This window comes from Eublepharis macularius, chromosome 4, assembly GCF_028583425.1.
Source record: "Eublepharis macularius isolate TG4126 chromosome 4, MPM_Emac_v1.0, whole genome shotgun sequence".
NCBI classification, from domain to species: Eukaryota; Metazoa; Chordata; class Lepidosauria; order Squamata; family Eublepharidae; genus Eublepharis; species Eublepharis macularius.
In genome coordinates, this window is record NC_072793.1 from 95,465,950 (window position 1) to 95,493,650 (window position 27,701).

The following is a 27,701-nucleotide window of genomic DNA, read 5'->3' on the forward strand; positions in this document are numbered from 1 at the left end:
AAGCTCACGGATGTGCTGTGATCAGGGGACTGTTTACTAAGCTGGTTCTGAAAAGCCTTGTATTGTGCGGTAATTTTGTGATAATCTACATCAATACCATCTGGGACGTTAACTATGTGCTTACTTTTAGAGATTTGTTCTAATGTATGGAAATTTAAGGTATATCAGCGGCTGAAACTTTTAACAAACAATATTTTATGTAAAAGCCACCTTGCTTACTCTGTCAGTATAAATGCAGGATAGAAATTTTCTAAATAAAATGTTGGGTTGGTTTTGTTTTGACTTACATCAATGCCAATCGGTTCTTGCAGTTTCAGGCTTGGAAACTTTGAACAGTCTGTTTCTTCCTTAAAGTGACATATCTTCCCCTGAGTAAACCTTGATTTTAATTTACCTGATTTTGAATCCTTGATAATTTTGAGGTAAGGCCATTTTCATGTGCCCTTCTGATTAGTTTGACAGATGGGTGCATCCCTTCTTGAAATATTTTTTATCAATATAACAAGGATGACTCTCTAGTCAAATTGCTTCAGGAAAGGGTACCATAGGTAAAAGGACCATAGAATACATTCAAGCAATGTTTGCTTGTCCTTCGCCACACTGTTTTTGAAAGAAGGGGTCATAGTATTTTTTGGATACTCCTTCTGTGTTAAAGAATTGTAATAGGTTAAGTTTAGAACTGAAAATTAAAAAAACCCTATTTTTTGATCTCATTCTATGCTTGGAATGAAAAAAGATTACCACACGAATATTGTTCTAAGAAAGCATTACAGCTTAATGAAACCATTAAAATAATACTTGTGAAAATAAATTGTTTTCTGACTTGTAGCTTTAATATTATACTTTTAAAACTAAGTTTAGTTTCGGAGTGATCAACATCTCTTTGATTTTTAGGAGAATGAGCTGTTTCTATTGGTCTCTTTGATGGAAACTCAAATTGTTACTGTATTTTATGCATTCAGAAGGAGGAAAAGGAATGAATTTGTGCCCAAGTACTACCAAACCAAAACTTGACTTTGAGAGCATCAGTTGTTGCTTTTTTTTATTTTTCTGTTGTGGGGAGCATAGGGTGGTGGTATCTGGGTGTTTGCTGAGGGTGAAGGGGAATCGGGTACTGAAAATGTGGCTTTCTGGCACTAACGCAACTCCCGTCTGTATTTAAATGCTGTCCCCAGGTTACGACTATGGCTATATCTGCGTGGAGTTTTCCCTCTTGGAAGAGGCCATCGCCTGCATGGAAGCCAACCAGGTTGCTTTACACTTCGGTCGAAAATGCTTCTAGAAGAATATTTTTGTGGGGAGGGTGGATGCTGAGGATTTTTTTGGAAACAGTTCAAAGGAAGCTTTTCCCCTCTCCAGTAAATACAGTGAGGCAGCTAAAATGCTGATGTTTCTCAGAAATCTAGAAAGGTGTAAGAATGTTATTCTAAAATAGTTTGTTTTTCTGATTACTCTGCCTTCTCTAGTTGTGCATGCCTTGCAGACTTGATAGATTCAAAGTACGGTAGTTATGAAAACGTTCCCCGTTCTGGTAGCTGTCCTTGTGAGTTTGTGTATATTGTGGATTCCAAGTGACAAGAGCTAAGCTGCTAACCTCAGATGTTTCATTTTCTTGACGCTGAACAGTAAATGAATTTTTTTTCTTCCTGTAAGCCAAAGCCAAATAGTACCATGTTTGAATATACACACACAGAGAACACTAATGTTTCTGGGCTAGACCATTACTATGCAGCTCGTAGTGAAAAATCTTGTTTGCATGCATCATTTATCCATGTACTTTCATCCGGTGGGTTATGGGGTTTCATTGTTGCTTTCCTTTTGAATGCATATTGTCCTCCTTATACAAAGTGGAGCTGCATAAGAGAGGTCTGGCCTGTCATGGATGCACCTGGCTAATCTGAATGTCTTCAAATTTTCTTAGAAGGGGAAAGCTGCTCATATAAACTCCAAAATAAATACAGAGATTGGGCAAGTTTTTCTTGCACTAAATTTATGGTTCCATAATTTCAGAAATTAAGTTTATTCTCAAATTTAGGAATAACCCATATTCGTAATCACATGGTCCACAGTAAACTTGAGCACTTTTTGTTTCATGTTATAAGTCAATCCTTCATATCTAGTTGGAGCTCTGACTTTCAGTTATTTGTTATGACCACTCTTGCAGTAGTGAATATATTCATAAGAGCAGGAAACACCACGAGCCCTTCATTAATACTAACAAACTGAAGATATGTATGTTATCTTACACTTCTTAAGAAGTGAAATCTAAAACTTTTCCATCAATCTATTTTTTTAAGTATTACCACCAGATATGATATAAATAGGCTCCTAATACCTTGCAACTCTTTAACATCTATCAGATAATATTTATAGATTTTTTTAATTAATTTTTTTTAGATTTTATTTAAGTAGGAAAAAACAATTAATAGTGCATAGAACCTTATACAGAAAACTATTAAATAGATCCAACAGATTGTGTATGTTGTGAAATACATTGAATATTAATAATAAACTGAAGTACCTATAAAATATATGAACTATTTTTTTCATACCCCTTCCTCAACTCCAAGCAATACAACTCCAAAGCAATACAGCTTATACTTCCACCTTTTGTTGATGATCCTGCATGAGTAAAACTATAAAACATCTATATGCTATTTATCCACATTCAATTCTATCACAGACTATTTAATATTAATTCCATTGCTTGGAATTCTTAATTGAAGCTGGAGTAAGATATATCAGACTAGCCTTTCGAAATGTGTGATTGTTTGCTGGTCTGCATCTTCATTTTTTTTATAGAATCTGTAAATCATACCCTTCCCTTACAAAAATTGTCATTTTTCATCTGTTCTCATTCCATAAAAGTGACCCATTGAATAATATTTATACTCTTATCCTACTTAACAATGATAAAATTGATGATTTATTTAAATCTTAAAGCCTGCCCAAATTGTCCCACAAAAGACCATTCCAAAAAAAGTTCAGGTTTGGAGAAACATTAATTTCCTTATTTTTGAATTGTTCAATTTGTGGTGTGCTAATCTTCCATTGGGATGCTCATACCCACTGAAATGGTTATTATTTATAACATTTGTATGCTGCCTTTTTAGAGACTTGATCAATGCATTTAACAATAAAATAAAAAGGAAATTCAGTCAAATTTTATTTCTAGTAGCTTAGCAGAAATTACAACCCACAGTTTCTGCATCTGTACTTTAGAAATCTGAATTAATCTGAACAATAACATTTGTTTATATGTGGCACAAACTATTGAAATTGTTCTGCAAGATAGACAATTAACAGCTAACTTATCAGGAGGTTCATTTGAGCTCAGGGCTGGTATTTAACTCCATGGGGAAGAGATTCAGGAAAACATTTTTTCTAATTAGGGAATCAAGATTCGTATATTAGAACTACCAATGCCAAATGTTCTTGATAATCTTACGCTGTGTAATCTGCCTTGAGTCTCAGTGAGAAAGGTGGACTGTAAATGATATAAATAAAATAATAACGTGAGTTAATAGCATGAGTCAATTTTCCTCAATCAAATTGTCTTCCAGTGATAGATCAGTATTTGCTGCACTTCTGTGCTGTCAGTCTTTACAATGACTCAGCTTCCAGCAAGTAATGAAGTAATTCATTGAGATGGAGTTTTTACTAGTAAACATAGTTTTTGAAGCATACTGATAGTCCCTTTCCTTCACCAACCTACTATTTGGTTTATAATGTGTTGAATATTTACTGACATGGATTGACCAGGTTCACCTTCTGTCAGTTCAGTGACTTATCTGTGTGTGTGTATTCTAGTGGTGTGAGTATAGAATTTCCTTTCAATGTATTGTGAATGAAGATGTTCTAAGCCCTAGATACTCCCCATTTTGTTGGAAGTATGTCTGTTATACTGCCTTTCTGCTACTTTGGACTATGATAACCAAACCAGTTTCAATTATTTTTTTTTTAAAAAATTGCACCTCAGAGTTTTTAGATGCTCTTCTACAGTGGAAGGGTGTTCAGATACAAGTGACTGACATTACTGGCAGTGTCATCAAAGCAGTAGGACCTAGTAATAGTGAAATCCAACAGTCATGCTTGTTCTCGGCAGTGGGATTGAGTTGAACATTCAGGCTCTAGTGCTGAAATGTAGAACCACCATTTAATGCAGGATGGAGAAATGAGTAAAGCGAACTACAAGTGGTATCTATGTCTTTCTGTTAGAATATTTACTGAAGTCACTGAGCACCCATTGTGTGCTGCTGTTTTTAAGTTTTTGGTACCATGACTTGTTATCAACAGCTTGTTGTCAGTTGTTCATCACTGAATTTTGAAATGAGAGTTAGTAGGGTTGCTACTGTTTAGGGAGATGCTGTCTTTTTACTGGAAAGAAGCTCAGAAGGTAACTTGGTGATTGCATATTACTTTGCCTTCTTGTTTGATTGTACTTCATACACTAAGCTGAATGATACTTATTCCCCATCGTTGTTTTAGGTTGTGTTAGGTATTTGCGTACACCTTCTCCCAAACAAAAAGGAAGGAATTAATAGAATATTTTGTCTGAATGTGACATTGATACAATTGAAATGTGTATTGTCTTTTTGTGTATGAATTCAGTACTCTTGCAAGGTATTTTCATGTTTAGGAAACAGTGGAGTAAATTAAGAACTTGTATTAATTATGAAAATCTCGGGGTACTAAGTTAATTTCACTTGGATAATTAGATGGAAGATGAGAAATGATATGTAAATCAGGTACTTTATCTTCTTTGTGCACAAGATTGGTTGAAACCTGTAGGGCGTTCATGGAAGTCACTCATTGAGGTTGAATTTTCTCCATGTACAATTTCCCATAGCAGTCGTGTTTGCCTTCCAACATGGCATTACTAGGAATAACTGGAATTTCAGGACAAAAATACATTGGGAGGTTGCAAAGAGTGCTGGAAACTGAGTGAAATCTCTCATTTTGCTCTTCTACTGGCAGAGAAAGTGCAGCAGAGGAAACTTTCCATGGATGTGTTCTTTAGTCTTTAGCCCTACCTGAAGAACTACTATTTTCCAGATTGTACGTGTGCATCAGAGAGTTTTTAGTGAAGAACTGTAGAATATTGTAAGAGGTGATCTCTCCTCTTTCCTGTGAGGCCTCTTTACTATCTAGTGCCATTTCCACACAAGTTATCTGCCCTGGGTCAGTGCTATTTGGAACTGGGGTTTTTCATGCTTCCTCACAACATTGTGGTGCATTCATGCATCTCATTGGTTTCACAGCTGTTCTCTCATCTTTGTCATATCTGCTTTGCTCTGACGTTTTGGGAAAGATCATAGCAAAGCCTTGAAAGATGCATCTCTGCAATGGAAGGGGCTAGAAACTTAAATTAAAAAAATGAAAGCTAGGCATTCAGAGATCCTGTTACCTATTGTTATGTTATGTCAATATAATGATATTGTGGTGCTTATTTTAAAAGAATGCAGAAGCCCTCATGACACAGGGGAGACGGTAGTGATCACTGCTGGGGGGGGGGTCTGTGGCAGGGAAACTTCAGGGAAACCTGCTGTGGCATACGGACTCCCAATTGCCTATGCACGTTATCAACAGCCTCACATATAAAGGGGGCCACACAAGCACATGTCCATGTAGACATGAGCACTTACTTAAGGATGACATGGGTCACATAGTTATGACCGTCCATAGTGTAGAATAATGTGACTGTGAGGTATTTGACCAGATGTGATCTGTGGGGGGAAAAGAGATTTATGAGAGTAAATACAGAACTCTTATTCCGAAAAAATGAAGTGAGGCTGCAGCTCCAACTTAGCTCCTCAGTATTTTTACTAGGGGTGTGCGCCTGAAAAAGATTTGGGTGTCCCGCTTCAGAAACAATTTGGGATAAACCAAATCTGCTTTGGGATTTGGATGTTTAAAAGCTTTGGCATGCTCTGTAAAGATTCATGAATCTTTACAGAGCACACCGAAGCTAAAAACAATCCTTTTCATGAAGCTTGGAAGTAGCAAGAAAAGGGTTGCTTTAAACTTCCTATCCTGCCCCTTGCTTCCCCCTCCCATCAGGAGAAAAAAGCGGCGGGGCGGGAAGTTTGAAAACAAGTAGACAGCTAGAAAAGTGCTGCAGCAGTGGCTGCTGCACTTTGCCTGAAGCTTGCCGAAGCGATACGAATCACTTCAGAAATCTTTGCTTTGGGATTCCTGAATTGGCTCAGCAATACTGGGGCTGATTTGGGAATCCAAAATCTTTACAAATCGGGCCCGATTTGGATTAAAAACCTGAAGCACACATCCCTGATTGTTACATCTGACTAGCATCTTTTAGTGCAGAGGAATACCCAAGGATATTTTCCCCTTCCTCCCTAATAAATGTGACTTTTGTGCATACCTGAAGATAATGCTTGTACATGAATTTAGAGTAGTATCCATGGGACTGCTGTGAGAACAATGAATGGTGTAGTACTTGCTTTGCACAAGGAACTGTGATTTTGGAATACATTTTGTTTTTTAAGTACTATTTGATGCTGAGGATGCTTGTTTGGAAAATTTATCAATATAATCCTTTTCTTTGCCATTGTTTGAATGTAATGAGCTATGCTTTACAAATAATCTTCTGGAGCCATATTTGTGTACATTAGATGCAACAGAAAATACTGTGCAATTTATATAAGATTTTTTTAATAGTAAATTAGATCCTGCAGTCTGTGAATGGCACTTTTCTCACCGTATACAATGTTCCTGTCTCCTCTCCCACTGTGGTCCCATATTCAAAGTTTTCTGCCTTTGGGGTTCAAAAGACCAGAATAGCGCTGTGGTAGTCTGCAGTGGGAGTGGGGAAGTGGTGAAAATCACACACACACACCACATTGGGAGAAGTTTCCTGTTACTGATGGAAATAAGCTGTAGAGTGTAAGTTAGTGTGATTGACTCTTAATTGCATTACTCTATGAGGAGTGGTGTGTGTATATGTGGAATTGCAGAACTTACTTCTTAGAGCAAATGTCCATGAAATTATCCCTGTGTGGGATAGCTTCTGCATAGGCCTAGAGAATGGGGTTCCCATTTATCTAGGATTTTAAAATCTTATGTGGGAGCCTAAAAATCCAATTTTTTTAATACAATGTTGCCATATATTCAGTTGAAAGAAAATGTCTGATAGCATTAGACTCCAATATTGAAACTATATATTTTTCTTTGAGTTGGATTGTAAACCGCCTTCCCCAAGTAAAGGATGCTACTTACTGGAGTATGTACTGGTGTTTTTCCTCTTGGTTCAGACCACTCATTCTACACCACTGACCACCGGGAGCCATATTTCAGGGATCACAGGAGGCCACGGTGTGAAGTCAGGAATGATCTGTTACATGGATGGACCTATCGTTGCAGTCCTTAGGGTCCAACACACCATGTCTGGTGATTATGTATGAGATACTGGTGATCCTTGTAAACTTTACTTAGTCGTTCAGAAAAGATGTGGGTTTTGTTCTAGTTTTTGAGCATAAGGATTTCTACGACTTGGCTTGGCAGTCATCTGGACTGTTTGTTTCTGGTGAATGTAACAGAAGGAAAATGGCTTTTAGCAACATTTTAAAACTTTATTAAAATTAGGAGATTCACAGACTTGTGAAATATGTTTTACAGATCAGGAAATTACTCACAGGTGTTCTCTTCAGAAGACACTTCTTCAGATTTTTTCCTCAAAAAAGTGTGTGTGTGTGTGTGTGTGTTAGAAGAGCATTAGTGATATTTAGAACATATTTGAATTATAAGTGCCTTCTGTCTTTCAATGAGTAGGACCATAGTTGCACAAGTTTAGGTAAAACTGCAGTTTGCCAACATATTAATCTATCCTTCTCGCTTAGTGTGTGTGGTACTGGTCAGATGACTGAGAAGTAGATTTGGTTCAAGTAATGTAGACAAGACCCATTAAAAAGACTGATGAGGTGCTTGAGCGTTCTTTAAACTTTGTGTTTTGCTGTTCTCAGTGGTTTGTGTAAATAATTTGGTACCGATCACCTTGTTTGGCAGCTTTATCAGCTGACTACTCTAGAGTAAGTTTCCTTTATGTAAAGATATTACTTGATACTTGGGTTAAGCAAGTTATTAAAACAGTTCTTTCCATCTCTTTTCTGTAGTCATCTCCAGTGTTCTACATTTTTTAAAAAAAAATATCACATTTCATTGTAGGAGCAAATTAAGAAATAATACTAAAAAGACATTGCTTCATAATGCTTTTCACTCAGCTAAGGAAATCTTTTAATGGGCTGAATCCCGTAATCTGTCAGCAGAAAATGTTGGTGGCTGTGGGTCTTTCCAGCTCTCCTCTCCCCCAGCAGCCATTTTGACCCTGACAAAATTGGTTCTGGGGTCCCATGACCCATGTGAAGTAATAGCCCTGCAGATCAGGTGCTACCAAGGGCAAGGGGGACAGAATTGCTCTCTTCTGTTTTTTGCATAGTCCCATAAACCACATGACTTAGTCTGTCTCTCACCATAGGAACCCCAGTGGGCTCTCTGTTTGGCTGATAAACAGCTGCTGGTGGTCCCTGGCCCCAAAGAAGTTCACCTGGCCTGGCCAGGGGGCCTTCTTGGTCCTGGCATCAACCTGGTGGAACTCTCGGTCTGTTGAGGCCAGGGCCCAGTGGGAATTGTTATCATTCCACTGGGCCTGTAAGACAGAGATGTTCCACCAGGCATATGGCTCCAGCTGAGCCATCTAGCTGGCTTCCTGCTGAGGGGGGATGGCCCCCCTCACCCTGGTTTCTGTTAATTCACTTTAAATAGCTTGTTATCTTCCACCCTACAGGAATGTGCTTGTATGGGTTGGACAAAATGAATTGCTACATTGAAGATGTTACTTACTGGAACTGAGATTTAGAATGTATTTTATCTTATTAATGTGGTTTTATATTTTATACATGTTATCTGCTCTGAGCCCACTTGCGGGGAGCGCAAACTATAAATTTAATAAAATAAAAATAAATAGCATATTGGTCCCATCACTATAGCAATTAATGCTCTTGGGGTGATAAAGGACTGCTGGGGGAGGGGAATCCTTCTGCTTATGGATTGTTGGATCTAACTCTCTGTGTCTGCCTCCTCTTTTAAGGGGCATAGTGCTGGTCTCAGAAGAGGCAATGACACAAAGCTATTTCAGGTTTCTTTGCTGTGACTTTTTCAAACTTTAACCTACCCCTTTTTCAGTTTCTTCTCTTCTCCTTTTTTTGGGTTTCTCCGTTCTTGTTTTCCCCTTTCAGCATCTTGAACTCTAGTCTTACTGCTTTTTTCTTGTCCAAATATCTGCTCCTACTGCTTTCTCAATCCACAAAGAGAGATTATATAGGGCGATTAGCCACTTTCCTGTTGAGATCCTGCAGTTGTTTTTGATGTGTGTAGGACTGATGGCATAATCGGAAATTGCAATTTCCTAATATATTGAGAAGGTGTTAGTCTGAGAGAAACAGGGGCTGAAAATCTGTGAGAGATCATTAAACCTGCAGTAATTTAAAGCCCTTCCTTGAGTATGCTTAGAACATTTTCAGGGCCTTCCTGTTTTCAGTGTGCCTTTGATGACTTGACTGAGATTTATTGTATGTTTTACGCAAACCACATATTCTTATGATGTGCACCTATTTAATTTCACTTGTAAGCTCCCCGAGGGTTTTGGGGGGAGGGGGGGCTTGAGTGGAGTGCAGAATAAAAGTTTCTAAAGAAAATCTTGCTGTAAGTTTTTGAGTTCCACAAAGCTCTCCTTTGGGCAAATTTACTGTTCATAGCACAACAGTGGTGAGGTACATTTTAATATATACTGCATTTCTGATTCATTAGGCTTCTTTCTGATAGGTGAGTTAAGAGGTTTTTTTCCTCCCTGGCCAGGTCTGGCTCTCAGGTTAAATAACTGCGGCTGACAGAATAAAACAGTGGAATTCCTTATATGAGATTATGTTCAAATTGAGCTTTTTCGGAAAGGCCCCTCGATCCATACAGTAAAACCAGTTGAGGAATGAAGCTCCTCTTTTTCTGTTGTGTGCTCAGCACTTTGGAATGCATGCTCAGTGAAGCCTGTTCAGTTCAACAGACTTTTAAAAACAATTAGTTAAAACATTTAAAAATAGAAATGTAAGAATTTTTATTTAATACTTAGATTATTTTGAGATTTTTTAGAATTGTGATTTTATTGATCTTTTTGTTGCCTGAGGTTTATGGAAAACCATGGTATATTTTTTGAAAGCTGATTAGGGTACACACTAAATTTGATAATAAAATAGCTAATCTTTTAAGGTATGTTGTTTAGAGGATTCTATAAATTACTTCTGGAGAGCCAGACTATTAGGTTGAAACAAACATGGGGTGAATCTATTTAGTATTCTGTGTTTGTGGTTTAAAAGCTGTTTCAATTGAATTAATCCTTTTTAAAAAACTGTTAAAGGTTTCTGCTCTGCCATTCATTGACTAATACGACATGTTATCCTATCCTATTATATAAAATGCAAGCCACATTAGCGATGGCTCACTTTTATCCTTGTGCAAGCACATTGCCAACAACTCTGGCCTTGAGGCCACTGCGAAGCGCTTGCCTGCCGCTGAGAGGGGACCTGCTGAATTGACAGCCTAAGCACTCCTCCGTGCGCCTTCCCTCAGTGCCCTCCCTCTCTGGCCTCCAGGCTACTGTGAAGTGCCTGCTTGCCACCATAGGGGGCCTGCTGAATCAGTTTTCTAGAGCCTGTTGTATTTTTTCACACAGTGGGTGTTGTTTCTTCTTTCTGATAGAATTAGAGGCTAATCTTCACTCCTGGAAGCTACTCTGTGGTACTCAATGGTATTTGCAAAGGTGGAACTGTTGTCAAATGGGGGCGAAACAAGAAGAGGGGAACAAGGAAAGTGGGATTTTCTCTCCTCTCTTGATTCTGCAGGAGTTTTCTTTGGAGTCTGCCTTTGGGGACCGACAGTGGCTACTTGGACAGCCCTTGAGCTTCATTCCTACCCCTGAAAACAGCTGCAAAATATAGACCATTTAGGGACTTGTGGTGGAGGGAAAATCCTATTCTCCTCTATGTTGGTCTGTAACGGTCCCCCTATTTGGCTGTCCTCCCTCTGCACTTTTCTTTCTCACGTGGTCACCCATCATCCTGATCTTTTTCTCTCCCTCTGCCCAGTCACTTGCCTGATCTTTCCTCTTTCCTACAACTCACCTGCTTCCCCCCCCCCCCAAGCCTTCATGGCTTATTCTTCCCCCGCTGCCCCCCATCACCTCCTTTCATTGTTCGGCACCATCTTGCTTAGAAGGTGCTCTTACTAGAATGCTACTTTTTAAACTACATACTTTCTGCAAACAGTGGGTAACCTTGTGTTTTCAGAAATATATGTACCCTACCCCTTCTGTGACTTTATTTGATCCGCATGGTGGGCTCACCCATTACTATTACATGGTAATTATGTTTCTGCTGCTGTTGGATTTGTTGCTATGTTGAAGCTCTTCTGTACATCAGGGGCTATATTCTGACACCGTACACCTCAGTAGAATGTGATGATGTATAAATAAAATTTACTTGGTATAGATAGCATTGTGATTCCATGTCTATTAGCATCATATCAGAGTAGTAAGAGAGACCTCAACCAGAAAAGAAAGCAAATTTGATATTGACAGAAAGAGAGTCAAGGCTGAACAGTTTAGCAATATTATAATATAAAGAGGGGAAACTTCCTCATCTCTCCTCTCCTTCCCTGAATCTTCCTGGACCCCCATTTGTAGTATGCGAGTGGTAACGGGAGTTTTGAATACCCTTGTTGAATAAATGTCATCTAGGAACGATGCAAAGCTAAAAGCATGGATCCGAAGGACTGCCCACAGCCTGCTGCAAAGGTGCTTTACAGCACCCCCCTTCCTTCAGTAGTCTCTTCTGTAGGAAAGGAAATACGGCAACCTTTCCATGGATATCTTTGGATGCTGGCCAGCATTATTTAGATACCATAAGTGATCACTCCTTAAAACAACTAGTTGTATTCCACCAAGCTTAAAGGCTACAAAAACTTGCTCCTTCTCAGAACTAGTTGCTTTATGTATATGTGTGGGCAGTGTGGTCTCAAAGTCAGAGGGAAGCTGAGTAGGACATGCAAGTGATGGAGTTTCAATGTTCTGCATAGCTCTTTGTCCTTTCTCAGAAGTAGAAAAAATTACAATAAAAATCCATACAGATTTGCAAAATGTATTCTGATTTCACAATATAAAAAGCCCTGCCTCTGCCTTGTGAAACCACTTATGGGTATGAAAACTAGTGACACCTTTCATCCAATATTTACCCGCTGAGTATATTTTCATTTGTGGGGCTCATTATCTGGGACTGTTAATGCTTTTACAGAACTAAAAATTGTAGGTAGATATATTGATCCAAGGAAAAATGCCCCCAACATGTAACATCATAAGACCAATTAAATTATACAAAGTAGTGGGTTCAAGCTTTTTTGCTCTCTAGAAATCAGGGCTGAAGTTCAAAAAGTGCAGGTGGGAACATTTCAAGACACCTTGAAAGAACTCAGAGGTGCACAGTTTGTAGCTTTCAGAAAATGGACATCAGAAGGTGCTACAGACTGAGACTTGAATCTAATAATATTGGTCCTTTAGTTGTAGCAGCTCCTCTGATGGAACAGCTTTTCTTTTAGCAAAGTTGAGGAAGACTGTTTTTGCGGACCTCCCCATTGTAGACTCCTCCCCCATCCCATTCTTTTAGATCCACTGAACTGAAGGAGTGTGATTTCAGGTCTGCTATTTATGTTACTGCCAGTGTGGTATAGTGGTTAGAGTGTTGGACTAGGATCTGGAAGACTTAGATTTGAATCCTCACTCTGCCACGGTCTGCTTGGTGACCTTGGGTCATTCACACTCTCAGCCTAGCCTACTTCACAGGGTTGTTGTGAGGATAAAACAGAAAAAAGAATGATATAAGTTGCTTTGAGTCTTCACTGGGAAGAAAAGGCGGGGTATAAATCCACCCTCTGTCCTTGGGTGGGTGGATGCCTAATGGAGATTGCATCTGCCACCATTATGCAAGGTTTAATGCCAACCTATGTATGAGTTCTTTGAAATATGAAGGCCTTCAGACCAAGTCAGTTTTTAAACCTGACCCTTCCTTTTCTCCCTCTCAAAAGTCATGAAAACACTTCTGCAGATGACTTGCAAATTTATATGGGTTGAGACATGAGTCCTTAGTGGTGTAACTCCATTTTTGTAACAGTGAAAATGTCAGAGACCTTAAACATATTCTAGACAAGAGTCAAAGTGATAGAGGAATGTTATTAGAAGCAATCCAAGGAGGACAGAGAGTCTTGGGCAGTGAAAACACTTTGATTTTTGTTAAATGTAATTAATTTTAGTAGAATTAGGGAAGCAAGGTAGGAAATACCTTTAAGTAGTAATTTCAGTATTAATGCAGGTATAGTTTAAAGAGAATTAACAACAGGAAAAACATGTCAGAACTAAATAGTTAATGACTTGCAGAGAAGTTGGGTGAAGAGCCAGTCTTCAAACTGGTGGAGATGCCAAGGAAACTATGTAATACTTAAGCTTTCGTGGCCTGGATAAGGACACAGGCTAACAACTATAAGGTACAGGAATCTTGTTTTCTTACCAGCTGCTTTGGCACTAAGAGGTATGCTCTGCAGAAATGAGTCTTGACTTCCAGAGAGCCCTAGCAGTTGCAAAACAAGTCTGTGATGAGAGCCGTAGAAGGCTCACATCCTTGTCAAGTCAGAGTGATCTGTGCAGCTTCAGTTTGTGATTATGTAGAAACACTACTCCCCTAAAGTAGCTAGAACATTCCTTCTCTCCATCAAAGCAAATTACACTTTCATTTGAGAACAGTTTTCTTGTTCCACTTGCCATTTTATTTATTATTTATTTCATTTATGTCATTTATAATCCGCCTTTCTCACTGGGACTCAAGGAGGACTACATAGTGTGAGATCAGTACAATCAGCAGCAAGGACAAGGGTAGGCATTTCCACATAGTGTCAAGGACATTTCCATAAACAATGCCATAGGGTAGATGAATACAAGTTTACAGAGACATAGCATTAACAAGGATCTAATACAGGATTGAAGGATTGCTGAAACAGAACTTAATCCATTCTAGGATTGACATTAGACAACATGAAGCACAAGCAGTATATAAGAGTACATATTCAAAGCAACAGATAATATGTAAAGCAACATAATGGTGGAGCCCATGGTTCCCAACTCATCCGAGATTCCCTCCCTATAATACCGCCCTCCTATGTGAGTAAAAAGCCTTTTTGAATAATTAAGTTTTGCATTGTTTGCGGAAAGCCAAGAGTGTGGGAGCTCTCCTGACCCCCTTAGGCAGGCTGTTCCATAGGGTAGGAGCCACCACAGAGAAGGCCTGTGTACGGGCTGCAGTTGATTTTGCCTATGTGCAGGCTGGCAACTGCAAGAGACCCTGTTTGGATGAGTGAAGCTGCCGTGGAGGGACATAGGGAGGGAGGCGGTCCCGTAGGCATGTCGGTCCAAGGCCATGAAGAGCTTTGTATGTAATAACCAGTACCTTGAATTGAGCACGGTAGCTGATAGGTAGCTGGTGGAGTGACTGCAGGATGGGAGTGATGTTCATGCTCCTGCTTGCACCTGCTAACAGTCGAGCTGCAGCATTTTGCACCAATTGGAGCCTCCTAGTTAACTTAGATGGAAGACCAATATATAGTGCACTACAATAGTCAAGTTTTTATGTTACCATAGTGTGAGAAATGGATTTAATGAGATTTTATGTACCTTATGTGCCTTTTGTCACTGTTATGCACCTTTACTATTCTCAGGAGCTAATGTAGTATTTGTAACGCAACTTGCAAGAAAATGAGACTTGAAACAAAAGACCAAAGCAGAATGTATGTTATATATGTAAATCACTGTAGGAAGATCAAAGTACTATGAAGCTTGCCACCAGGTAGATTGCACTCAAGCTTAATGAGCACCTGCTCATTTCCTGACACCTGTTCCTTACTTGATACAGAAACCCCTTTGTGAAACTGTCCATGCAAAACGTTGCAAGGAAAGCTAGCTAGATTAGCAACATCTCTCAAGGCTGAGAGAGAAAACCACAAAGAGGAGAAGGGGACACATTCCAGGGAAGAAGAGCGCTTCTCTTCCACGGAACCCAGAGAAATATTCCCCGCTTGAAGCCCACAAGGTTGCCAGAAGCGACATCGGGGCACCTCTGTTAAATGCTACATAGACCAAAGGAGTGGGCATGAATGAGAAGCCAATGAACGAGATGTGTGAGAAAGGAAAGAAGATATTCCTTCCAGAGATAAAACCAAGGACAGATAAAATAAAATAGCAATCTTGTAATGCTGTAACTATGCTGTTGACCTAAGTTGTTTCTTCCAATCAGAATATCCTTAGACACTTGTATCATGAAAGGTGGTCACCCACTTGAGCCAATAGGGGCCACTGTATTTTCTGAGCCAATAGAATAACAAATATTATAATTAACCAAAAGGTATCAATTGCTTTGTACTACTATTGTAGCTTTGATGAGCGTTGGGCACAAGGGGACCTTTTACTCTTTGTGTATCCATTGTTCCTCCATCGTTTAATAAACTGTTATAGATTGCTTCATCTGCAGGACTCCGCATCTGTCTCTTATTATGATTGGCTAGAGGGACATTCGGGACACCAGTTTTGTCCAACAATAGCGCGGATCCAGGTGCTAGGTTGGCCGTGTCAAGATAAGAAGCCATCTTCCAGGCTAGAGTGAGCATTTTTTGCAGCTGTCTTAACTTGTTTTTCTAGTAGTAGCGCTGGATCCAGTATAACCCCTAGGCTCTTAACCAAGTCAGCGAGGGTCAAACAAACTCCATCAAAAGTGGGGAGTACAATGTCTTTAAGAATATCTGACTTCCCAGCAAGTATCACTTCGGTCTTGTCTTGGTTTAATTTCAATTTATTTTTCAACCATTTCACCATGGCTGTCAGGCAACGATCTAAGTTTTCTACTACATCCTGCGGGGACCTGGATAGCGAGATCTAGAGTTGGGTGTCATCTGCATATTGATTTTATACTTCTTGACAGGCATTCTGAGTGCTGAGATCAGGAACGCCATCTCTCTTGTGAAAGTTGTCTGTGAGCAGCTACCCCAATGCACTCTATATCCTTGGATTCAGCATCTGAAAAAGGACACTTCTGCTAGTGGGAAAGATGCCCTCAGCTCGCTCTGACCAAAGGTCTCTTGGGTCACAATGATCGTATGGTAGTAATTCTAAGGGACAGGCTGAGTTCAGTAGCTGGAGAACAGAAGAACCAAGTTGATGACTACACAAAGCTCACAGAGCTTCCTCATGTCATCAGGGCTGCTGTTGCCACCTGTGTTTTGTGGCTCTTTGATTCCATGAACCAAATAACTGGCATCTGAGATTCACTGAAGCAACACAAGATGACCTCTAATATATTCCTCACATGTACATATATGGATAGAATCCAGCTCTTGTGTAAGGTAAACAATCAGACGTTTTCTGACAGTGGAACGAGAGGCAGGTTTATACAATGTACAGGCCCTACCTGTGATGGATGGAACCAAATCCAATGCTTATAGACTTTGCATAGCTAAAATCTCACATTTCATCTAGAATGTCAAGCTTTCATACAAAACACATACAGGTTGGATTTAGTCATGTCAGATGTTACTTGGAAGCTAACCAGTGGTCAACAAAAATGGACCTGCTGTGCCTTTACTGTAGCATAAAACTTATATTACAACAGTGGATGGAGACATTCCCACCGTACATAATTCAGTGGCTTGAGGACCTTATGGCCTTATTGTTGTTATTGTTATTATTGTTAAAAACAACAACAACATCATCAACATCAACATCAGATGTATATACCGCCCTTCAGGACAACTTAATGCCCACTCAGAGCAGTTTACAAAGTATGTCATTATTATCCCCACAACAAAACACCCTGTGAGGTGGGTGGGGCTGAGAGAGCTCCAGAGAACTGTGACTAACCCAAGGTCACCCAGCTGGCTTCAAGTGGAGGAGTGGGGAATCAAACCCGGCTCTCCAGATTAGATTCCCGGGCTCTTAACCACTATACCAAACTGTATGTATGCCATATAAACGACAATTGTGTATGGACTTACTTTTAGATTATCTGAAAATCTTTTATAGATGCTTAAGTGGCACTATTATCATATTTTTATTTCTATTTTGTATAACATTTATTTTAATTTTAAAATAGGGTTTTTTTAAGTCCAATGTTACAGCATTATAAGAGCTCCTAATGGCAGAAGTGAGACTAGCACATGGATGAATGGGAAGTGGTAGTTAAGGGAACACTTTGTATGAGCAAACTCTTTGGAGAGAGTGGGAAACGAGAAGCAGAAAAAGTCCTGCCTTCAGGGAGAACAAGTGCAGCAAAGACTATTGGATCTTTGAGACATATTCCAAGGAGATAATTGTTAGTCTGAAGCGTAAGCCTATAAAGTTTTAACAAATATCAAACCTTAACCACTAACAAAAATATTGTGCAATAAGCTTTTATAGACTAGAGCGTGCCTTGGATGCATGAAAAAGTCAGCTACGTAGGTAGATCCATGTGCCTAGGCTCAGTAAAGTTGTGACCCCTGACCAGTTTGCTACATAGTAAGATGTAAAACAGCAAATGCCTAAAGGGGGACAACTGGTTTAAGTTGTGAACTAGTTGTTTTAACAGTATGCTAAGGATCAGTTAATAAGCAGAGTTCCATAGTGAAATCTGTTCCACCCCCCCTCCTCCGCCCAACTTTTTTTTTAACAATTTTTTTTATTTTTTTAAAAAACCAAACAAACAAACAAACAAAAACAATGTACAGAAGTAAAATAGAACAACAACAAAGTCTTAGTGAACTATATACAATTATATGCATAGATGTGAAATTTGTGAAATGCTTTAGTTTTTATACAGGAATAAGGAAATTAGATAATAAACGTCATGCCAATATAGTTAAAACAAAGACAACTAGCATTTTTTTTTCAATTATTTGATAGTCGTTGCTTCAAATCTGAGTAACAAAAAGTAAATGCTTAGGTGGAGAGTGATTTGTATTGGAAATGAATTCAATGAATGGTAACCATTTTGCAATAAAATCAGTTTCTTTCAAATAGTGTTCACTCTGGTATAATTCGTCATGTATTTTTTCTTGTATATAGTGGTCCCATATTTTTTCTAACCATTTTTCTGCTGTGGGAACCGTCTTTGATTTCCAATGTAAAGCTAGCAAGTTCTTAGCTACAACCAAAAGGTTGCTAATTAGATCTTTTCTTATTTGTGGAATTTCGAAAGTATCCCATACATTCAAGAATATGATCTTTGGATCAAGGGGGATTTTGTAGCCCATTATTTCTTTTATATAACATAATATATCATTCCAAAAAGGTTCTATTCGGGAGCATTCCCACCAGCAATGTTTAAACGTTCCTATATTTCCACACTCTTTCCAGCAGAGCGGAGGATTTGTTTTAGTTATTAGTGAGAGTTTTCTTGGTGTTATGTGCCATCTGTGAATGATTTTGTAATTTTGGATTTGGGAGGTAACTGTCTTAGGTTTTAGAATGTTTGCAGTCCATATTTCTCTCCATTGTTCAGGTGTTAGCTCTATGTTGCAATCTAAGTGCCAATTTGTTTGGCATTTTAGAGTTTTAATTTGGTTGAGAGATAAAAGGATGTTGTATAGTTTAGAAATTAATCCCTTTTGTTTGAGTGATTTGGTATCAAGTAGGAGTTCAAAATCGGTTGCATTCTTTTAAAGTAATTCTTGTATTTTTATTTGTTGTAGCATGTTTGAGAGTTGAAAATAGGTAAACCAGTGAATCTTGTGTTTTATTTTTTGTTCTAATTCTATTTTGTTTATGATTCCCTTTTTTGTTGTTATATCAATTATGCAGATCATATTTGCTTGGAGCCATATATTTTTAAAGGCTTTAGTTTGCCCTGGAGGGAACCAATGCTGTTCTATAAAAGAAGAGAATCTTGAGAATTGTGGTATAAGTTTGAATCTTGTACGATCCCAGGTATTGATTATTGATTCTAGAAAAGGGTTATTTATTTTGTGGGGTCGATCTTTTTTTGTGTTCCAAAACATATTTTGTATATTGCAATGTTTAAGTTCTGATTCCAAGATTGCGATCCAGTCAGTCTTATTTGCTGTAATTAAAATTTGTAATGTATTGAATAGTCTGGTGGCTGTCTGATAGAGTTCTAGATCAGGGTATTTAAAGCCTCCTTGCTGTTTTCTTAGCTTAAGAGTTTTAAAGGCTATTCTTGGATGTTTCTTCCCCCATAAAAATTGGTTTAATAATTGTTGCCATGATTTAATTTTCTTTTGTGAAATTGTTAACGGTATTGCCCTCAAAAAAAAAGAGTAATTTTGGAAGTACAAATGACTTAATTAGGTGGTATCATTCTAACCATGAGGGTGTAATCCTTCCCCATTTATGTAGATCTGCTTTAATTTGGTTGATTGTTTTGATGTGGTTTAGTTCCATCAATTGGTTAAGGTTATTAGGGATGGTTATGCCTAAATATGACATTTGCTTATGGTTCCAGTGGTACTGACTAGATTGTTTGATATGTGTAACAGTGTTTGCGTGGAGAAATATTGGAAAGAGCTGTGACTTGGATTGATTGACTGTAAGGCCCGAAATTGAGCCGAATTCCAGTAGTTTATTTTGGAGTGGGTATAGAGAATCTATGGGATTTGTAATATATACAACCATGTCATCGGCAAAAAGGCTTAATTTATATTGATTGTTCTCTATGTTAATTCCTTGTATTTTGGGGTCTTCCCTAATAGCTATAGCCAACGGTTCGATAGCCAACGCAAATAAGATTGGTGAGAGAAGACACCCTTGTCTCGTGCCTCTTTGGATTAATATTTTGTGGGATAGATGATTGTTAATTGTTATTTGGGCAGTATATAGCATTTATTATTTTGAGGAATGTCTCTCCAAATCCCATGCAGTGTAAAACTTGTTTTAAGTACGATATTTCTAAAGAATCAAACGCTTTCTCTATGTCCAAAGATAGAAATATTGATTCTAATTGTTTTTTTTGACTGTGTGAAATTAAGTTGAGTGTCTTATAGATGTTATTAGTTAAATCTCTGTTTGGAATGAAACCTGATTGATCTTGGTGTATGTAATGTGTAATAAATGAATTCAACCTTTTAGTTAGTATAGCTGTAAAAGTTTTATAATCTTGATTTAGTAATGAAATAGGTCTGTAAGAAGTTGTTTTAGTTGAGTCTTTACCTGGTTTAGGGATTACTATGATCGTTGCAGTGAGCCATGATGGGGGTATTTGTCCGGTATTTAAAACTGTGTTGCAAGCATGCGTTAGTGGAGTAGCAATTAGTGTGGCAAACTTTTTATAAAATTCTGATGGGTAGCCATCAGGTCCTGGAGTTTTGTTATTTTTGAGTGATTTAATAACATCAAGTATTTCTTGATGTGTGATGGGGCTGTTTAAGAGTAAACGGTGTTCGTCATCCAATTGTTTTAAATTCTTGAGTGATTTTAAGAAATGTGTAATTTTCTCTTCATTTGGTATTTTAGATGAATAAAGTTGTTCATAATAATTGACAAAAGTATCAAGAATTTCTTTTGTTTTGAATTGTAGTTTCCCATTTTTATCATATATCTGTTTAATGATATTGGATGATTTTTTTTTCCTCCGCCCAACTTGAGTGTCTGTACTGCCGTGCTAGGATGGCATTTGAAGCTGCTGTTCCTACCAACTGAATTTTACCATCCTTGCATTCCTTTTGTGTTCTTCATTCTTGATCACAGTAAGCCTTCAAATCACTATCTTTATGGAGACTGAAAATGGGCTATATATTGATGTATATAATTTGTTTCTTAGATTTTTTGCTGAGTTGTAGTTTCCCGCTATGTGGCTCCTATGAACATACAGCTGTGTGTAGTTTGTAAGTATCTAGTTTGTAAGCAAGCTGGTCCTGATTTGGAAATGCCGAATCAAAGCTTCCCAAAGCGATTTGGGTCACTTTGGAAAGCTTCGGGGTGTTTTCAAACCATTTAAACTTCAGCTGGCTGGTGGGGGGATCCTTTTAAACTTCAGGTGGCATGAAGGGGAGATCCCCCCCACACCTGCCAGGTGAAGCTCAGGAAGGGCTCTTTCCAGCCGCTTGCAAGTGGCACGGAAAGGACCCTTTAAACTTCAGCTGGCAGGTGCAGGGGGAAAATCCCCTTCGCCTGCCAGCTGAAGCATGGGAAGCCCCGCCACCACTTATTTCACCACATTGAAGGGGGAGGAGGGGGAAGTTTTGGTGTGCTCCGAATCTTCATGGAGCGTACCGAAGCGGGACAATAAGTAGTTTCCAAAGCTGCTTGCCGCTTTGGAAATCGTTTATTTCTGATTCTTTTTCCCACTTTGGAAATTCTGAAGCAGGAAAACTGAATCTTTCTGTCCCTGCACACCCCTACTTGGCCTCCAGACCCCTCATCATCTTCATCACTCTCCTCTGGACACTTTCTAGCTTGTCTGTATCCTTCTTAAATTGTGGTGCCCAAAACTGAACACGGTACTCTAGGTGCGGTCTAACCAGATCAGAGTAAAGCGATTCCATCACTTCGTGTGATCTTTGTAGTCCTCAGCTAGATAATTTACTTGTTTCAAAGATGCATATTTTTGTGCAGCTTTCGGTCTTCTTTTGTATAGTTCTGTTTTATTAGAAGCTTTGTAGCCAACTGTTCCTTGTTCTCAAGGCAACTTACAACATAATAAATGATACATAAAAATGCATCGAGAGAGAGAGAGAGAGAGAGAGAGAGAGAGAGAGAGAGAGAGATTGGTTGTGGAATGTCCTCCCTGATGATACACACTTGGCCCCCTTGACCTTTCTCTCTTTTATGTTCAAGAGGTTGGTAAAAACTTCTCTTTTTCCATCAAACATTTGGTTGAACTGATTGAACTGCTAAAGATTTCTGATTGAATTTTCTCTTTTGTGGAAATATTTTCAGTGGAGTCTTGTAGAGGTTTTAATTTGCTGCTGGTAAATTGGTTTTTCATGTGAAAGTTTTATTGCTCCTGTGCCTTTTGGAAGCTACTTTGGGGCTGAAGAACCCAATATACATATTTAAAGCTACCCATGTAACTGATATGGCAAAGTCAAGAAATTACGCAAATTAGTAATAATTTAGATTTTGTTTTGTTTTGTTTTGCATATAGCTTATTTGAGGCAAAAGTGTGATCTTGGGTATGGAATAAAATTGGAATAAAATTAAGTAAATGTGGGCTATTCTGCAATGCTGGGGGGCGGATATTTATGTTGTCCAGAGAAGAACCCTGAAAGTATAGACTCATCTGAAAGTAGAAATGGTCTTACATGAAGCTGTGGGATACTTCTCTGATAGTGCCTTTGACTCACATCTACTTGCATGTTATAAAGTTTCTTGTTTCTGTCTGTTTTCTGGCTGTTGTGCATGAGAGAACAGGATGCCAGCTGACAAAAGTAACTTTGGAAATGATTCTGAAAGGTGGTGTTTGCATGAGGCTGCAGTAACTTTATTTCTGGGCTTTGAGACCCAGTGTAGGTAGTTGCCTCTTTTGTAGACACTAGGTACAATCCATTGGTATACATGGTTTTGTGCTTATTGATCATGTAGATTTCTCCTGCTGGATGATATTTATGTACTTCCTTAGCCATTAAAACCAGAAACATGTTTTAATGAGTTGGATTTAAATCTCTGCAGGCAGAATGGAATGTTTTACTTCCCCCTCCTGCAGCAGCCACTGCTTCCCCCCCCCTGTCCCTGAAGTCTGGGAACCTCTGGATGCACCATCGGGTGTGATGTGGGGGGTCTGAATCAGTGAAAACTGCATACATCCTTCTGTGGATGAAAAACTAGCTATGAATCCAACCATTTTTTTAGTTAGACTGTATTTTCTAGAATCACATTTCTGCTACTAAACTGCAAGGAATTTTAGTGGGTGAAAAGTCAGGTAGAGGAATCTGAAAACCAGTTTTAAATTAAAAGTGTTAAATGACCTTATATTTTTAGAGCAACTAAAACTTTGTTCCAAGAATGAAATCTGGAAACACAGGCTGGAGATACAAGAACTACTGTAGTAGTGTCCAAGGAGTGCCCGCTACCAGTCCATGACCTTTGATTTTTTTTTCTTTGAATAGTTTGCTTTCATGGCACACCATAAACTTTCTTAAACTTCCCTGCCTTTTAGGAAGTTTGCTGTGAGTAATGGAGGTATTAGCAGTTGCGTAATGCAATTTCCAAGCCCCATCGGAAGGATAGAAGGTACTTAATGAGGTTCTTTGGATCCTGTGTGTAATAAGAATGCTCTGTGGCTTGTTTTCTTTCCGGATTATGTATGATTTCCTCTCAGGCTAGGAAAATAGAAGAAAGAGGAATAAAAATAGTGAGATGTAACAACTGTAGCTAACAGGATAGAATTTGTCAATTTATTGAAGTGCAATTTACTAACGTGCAATTCTAAGATGCAGTTTCTGTTAACTTGACACTAACTCATTAGGCTTTCCATTCCAGTTCTGTCTTCAGAAGTATTCCCCATGTAAACAGTATTGTCAAATTGCTTTGATACATGCAGATTGGAGAGGATGAGAGAGGAGAAAAAGAAATTCTGGAGCAGACAGGAGGAGGAACTTAACGTCTACATATGCTGTCCTGTGGAATACTGTCTTGTGACCATGTTGTTCTCTTAGAGGTGGACTGTGGCCTCTTTTCTTGTCTCATCCCACCTTGTGCAACCCTTCATTTCAGTGGCTTAGTGTGCTTCAACCACCTATAGAGCATAGAAAATAAAACATACTGCTTGAAGTATGACACTCTTTGTGCGGGGAGGGTTGTTCTAGAGAAATTATTTTGCAAGACACACTGAAATCAATTTAGCCTTTAGCAAGACTTGTTTTTGGATGTATGATTGAATGTAAACCTTATATTCTACCTGTAAAAATGCCCTCGCCACAATAGAGGAGGGGGCAATTTTCATCAGTTCTCTTCTCCTGCTGCAGACTCCTGTGCTGCATCCAGTGCTGTTTTGTGGGTCCCCTAATCTTGAGGGAAACATTCAAGGGTGTGCAGTGGGACAGAGGAAGCAGGCAAATGCTGTTCCTCCTCACTGCGTTCTGCTAGCACTGATTTGGATTCAAGCTATATTAGGAAGAATGTTGTTTTTGGTAAAACTAAAATTTCAAAGTGTGAAATAACTGTAAATTCTGTGAAAATATTCTTTCTGTTCTGACTCAAAACTACTTATATACATATTATAGACCATAGAAAATTTGCTAACAGGAATCTGTATCTAGAGCAAAAGTTATTACAATTTAAAAAGGAATGCCTAGGACACCAGCCGTTGCAAAATTAGTTCCCTGCATGTGAAGTGGTTTTGGATTGTTGATCTCTCCCCCTTCACAAACCCATATGCTGCTGTTTTTGTCTATAAGAAGCAGCCACTGCTTTTTAATTGTGCTAAAATGTTATATAGCTTGGCCCCTTAAGTTCTTGCCTTTCATAATGCAAAATGATAAGAAGGAAGACCAGTTTTGTAATAAATAAATAAATAACCCTGTAAAGAAAAATCTTTCTCATTTGGTTGGATCCCACACTTTGCCAAGTGTAGTGGCTTGAATCTCTTCCTCCAACAGCTTTCTATCTGTCCTAAACATCCTCTTAGAGTTAAGTGACCCTTGTTTCACAGTACCAGAGGCTGTGACATTGCTTGCTGTTGGCAGAAGAGGAGACAATTTGACTTAAATCCTTCTTATTGTAGCCCATTTATACAATGGTATATTTTGTTCACAAGGATCACTTGACCTTCAAAGAGTATTTTTGGGACAAGAAGACAACTGATAGAACTAGAAAACATGGAAAGATCTAACTGCCCTCTCTTTCTATGAGCTGTTCCATGGGATTCAGTCCATTGTTCCTCCTTGCCACTTTTATAATGGTGTGTAAGCTTTTGATTGTTTCCAAACATTCCACAACTGACAGTAGCTTAGTTTGTAGTATGAAACAATAGTGAGCAGAGCATCTGAGACATCTGCCTGAAGGTCTTTGGGTGGAATCTCTTTTGGAAACATGAATGAGAAACAACACGAGGAAAAAACTCTTAGAAGGTCTAATGTCATTTAGGTGCTCAATTTTTAAACAAAATGTCCTCAAAGTACTGAGATGAATTTGAGGTTCACAGCCTAATATTAAAAACTGAAAACCATTTTACAGAGTTAAAGAACAGTAGAGAAGTACTGAAAACCTGTGTGTCTTGGGATGTTTTTCATTATGGTAAGGAGTTGGTGAAGTCATTAACAAAGCTCTTGACTAAAAAAATGTGGGATCCAAAGTTAGTACAGCATTGGTAACATAGCCACTATTAAGCAGTTCTTTTAAACAAAGAAAAGCTTGATGTTGGTGACTACAGTCTGGTAAGTAGTAACTATAATTGTTACTAAAGTAACTTTAAATATATCTTGTAATAGATAATATTTTATATTATTGCTCAATGTGTTTGTGTTGCAGGAGGTGAACTGTTTCCAAGTTGGAACCCACCTTCCATTTAGAATATGTAGAGGAACAAGCTGCTGTGATCTTCAGTCTGAGAAGCTGAGTTGGATCATCAGTCTTTGAACATGTGTATATAAAGAACATAACAGACGAAATATACCAGACGGTTGCAGTTGTTAACTTAGAATATTAGTCTTAGACTTTGGGAAACATTTCATGTAATGTAACCTGACCAGTAAAATCTGTTGCACAAACTAGTGGTCCTGAGTTTTTATTCCAGCTGGAAAATCACACTCATGAAAAACTGACTGTTAGTTTTAAAAGGAGTTTGGAGAGACGTTTAAGTACCAATTTACAGAGAACAGGATTCTTTAAAAGGAGTTAAAGGCTGTTAGATAATTATTTTCTTTTCCCATGAAATAAAGTTGGACATTACCAATTTGACCTCAGTGTATGTGAAGAAGCTACATTGGGCAAGTGTCTCACTGAGCAACTTAAGATTTCACAGATCCCAGAAATAGCAAAGTTTGATCTTTTTACTTTAGATTTGTTTGTTTTTAAAGTCAGACTGAGAAAAGTTGAGCTTTTTTGCAGCATTTTGTTTAGTGCGCTATGGGTAGTGACTCAGATGAAGCTGTTAAGACTCATTAGATAACTTCATTGGATGCTTACACTGATTTTAACATATTACGCATAGATCAGCATTTTGTTTGGGATGGGAAAGCCTCACACAGTCTGTCTCTATTTTGCCTTGGAGATACATCCCTTTTCTCCTCACTCTTCTTTTATGATGTTGAGAGCTTTAGCTTTGATTGTACATAAGTTACGTACATAAGACATATTGTACATAATAAAACCGTCAATTGCCTGTTCAGCTGCGACATTGCAGAAAGTGCCTGAGCATTTTGGGGAGGGGAATATCAAAGATAAAATAGTGTGGCTTCTATATGGGAATTGAAAAGATCATTTGACTGAGGAAAGCTTAACATGGAGCATAGAAACAAGCATTTGTATGTCAGTGATAGGAAGGAAATGAGTAAACTGCTTTAGGGACTGCAGCATAATGACTGAGAGAGCAGGAAGGCCAGAAAAGCAGTAGAATTGGTTTTCACAGTGACTTACACTCCAAATATTTGACGGTTTTGGTGTTTGTTGTTTGAATTTAGAAAAATGCATCTATATAACTGCTGGGGCAAAGGTTCCGTAACATTCTCTGCTTCCTTCTTATTAGCATTTGGTTGTATTTGGTGATTCTTGTGATAGGTATTCTCTCAGAGATAAACATGAGGGTGTGGGGGATAATGCTCTTCTTTTATTGGTCCTTTTGTTGAGGCTTTAGCAGAAGATATATATGAGAAAAGAACTAAAAGTGGGACAGTTTATGTAAGATAAATCTGTAAGATTTGGAAACTGTAGCAGCTGGATCAAGATGCTGCAAAATTGTGGCAATAGTAATGTTTTGAACAGATTAAATTTTCTTTATATTTATGAATGTTTATGAGGTACTTGATTGCTGGCATGTAACTTTTAAAAAACAGATTGAAAGTTATTCTGTGAAACTGAAAACAAGATGATGTTTGAGTTGCTTCCCATTTTATTTCTGTGAATTTTCAAGTTTATTCAGAGGATAATCAAAATGTAATGAATTACACGATTTGTGTTCCATGAATGTCATTTTATAAATGGCTTTTCCATTCAGTTAACTTCACCAACTATCATTTCTCGTTGTATGATCTGTTTTTGGTGCCATATGCCATGAGATGTGTGAGCTATTACAATGAGATTTTTAAATTATGTCATTTCAGGGGAGTAGCAAAATATGAGTCCAGTAGCACCATGCTGGTCTTTAAGGTGCTACTGGACTGGAATCTTGCTGTTAAATTGCATAAATATTGTTGAGCTTTCTAGGGGAAATAAACAATATATTTTATGAATAATTGGAATGAACATAAGTCTACAAAGCATAAAGTGTGTTCAACATCACTGTTTTCACCTACTTAAGTACAGTGTAGTGAAGGAACTCAGAAGGCATGAAATTATGTATTCTCCTCTATGCTTAGTAGGCCATTATACAATTAAAGATAGAAGCATGAGAAAAATGTCCATCCTTTTTGTGGATTTTCCCTGTATAAATGGAACACTGAAGTTTGATGCACAACCAAAA

The 27,701-nt window shown here is 38.3% G+C and overlaps 1 protein-coding gene across 1 annotated transcript in view; it reads left to right on the forward strand.

Moving 5' to 3' along the window:
• The window catches only part of RBM6 (RNA binding motif protein 6), a 90,437-nt gene that overhangs the window by 28,489 nt on the left and 34,247 nt on the right, over positions 1 to 27,701 (forward strand). The window contains exon 6 of the mRNA XM_054977037.1: positions 1,176 to 1,249. Coding sequence (XP_054833012.1) covers positions 1,176 to 1,249 — 74 coding nt within the window. The remainder of the gene's footprint in view (positions 1 to 1,175; positions 1,250 to 27,701) is intronic.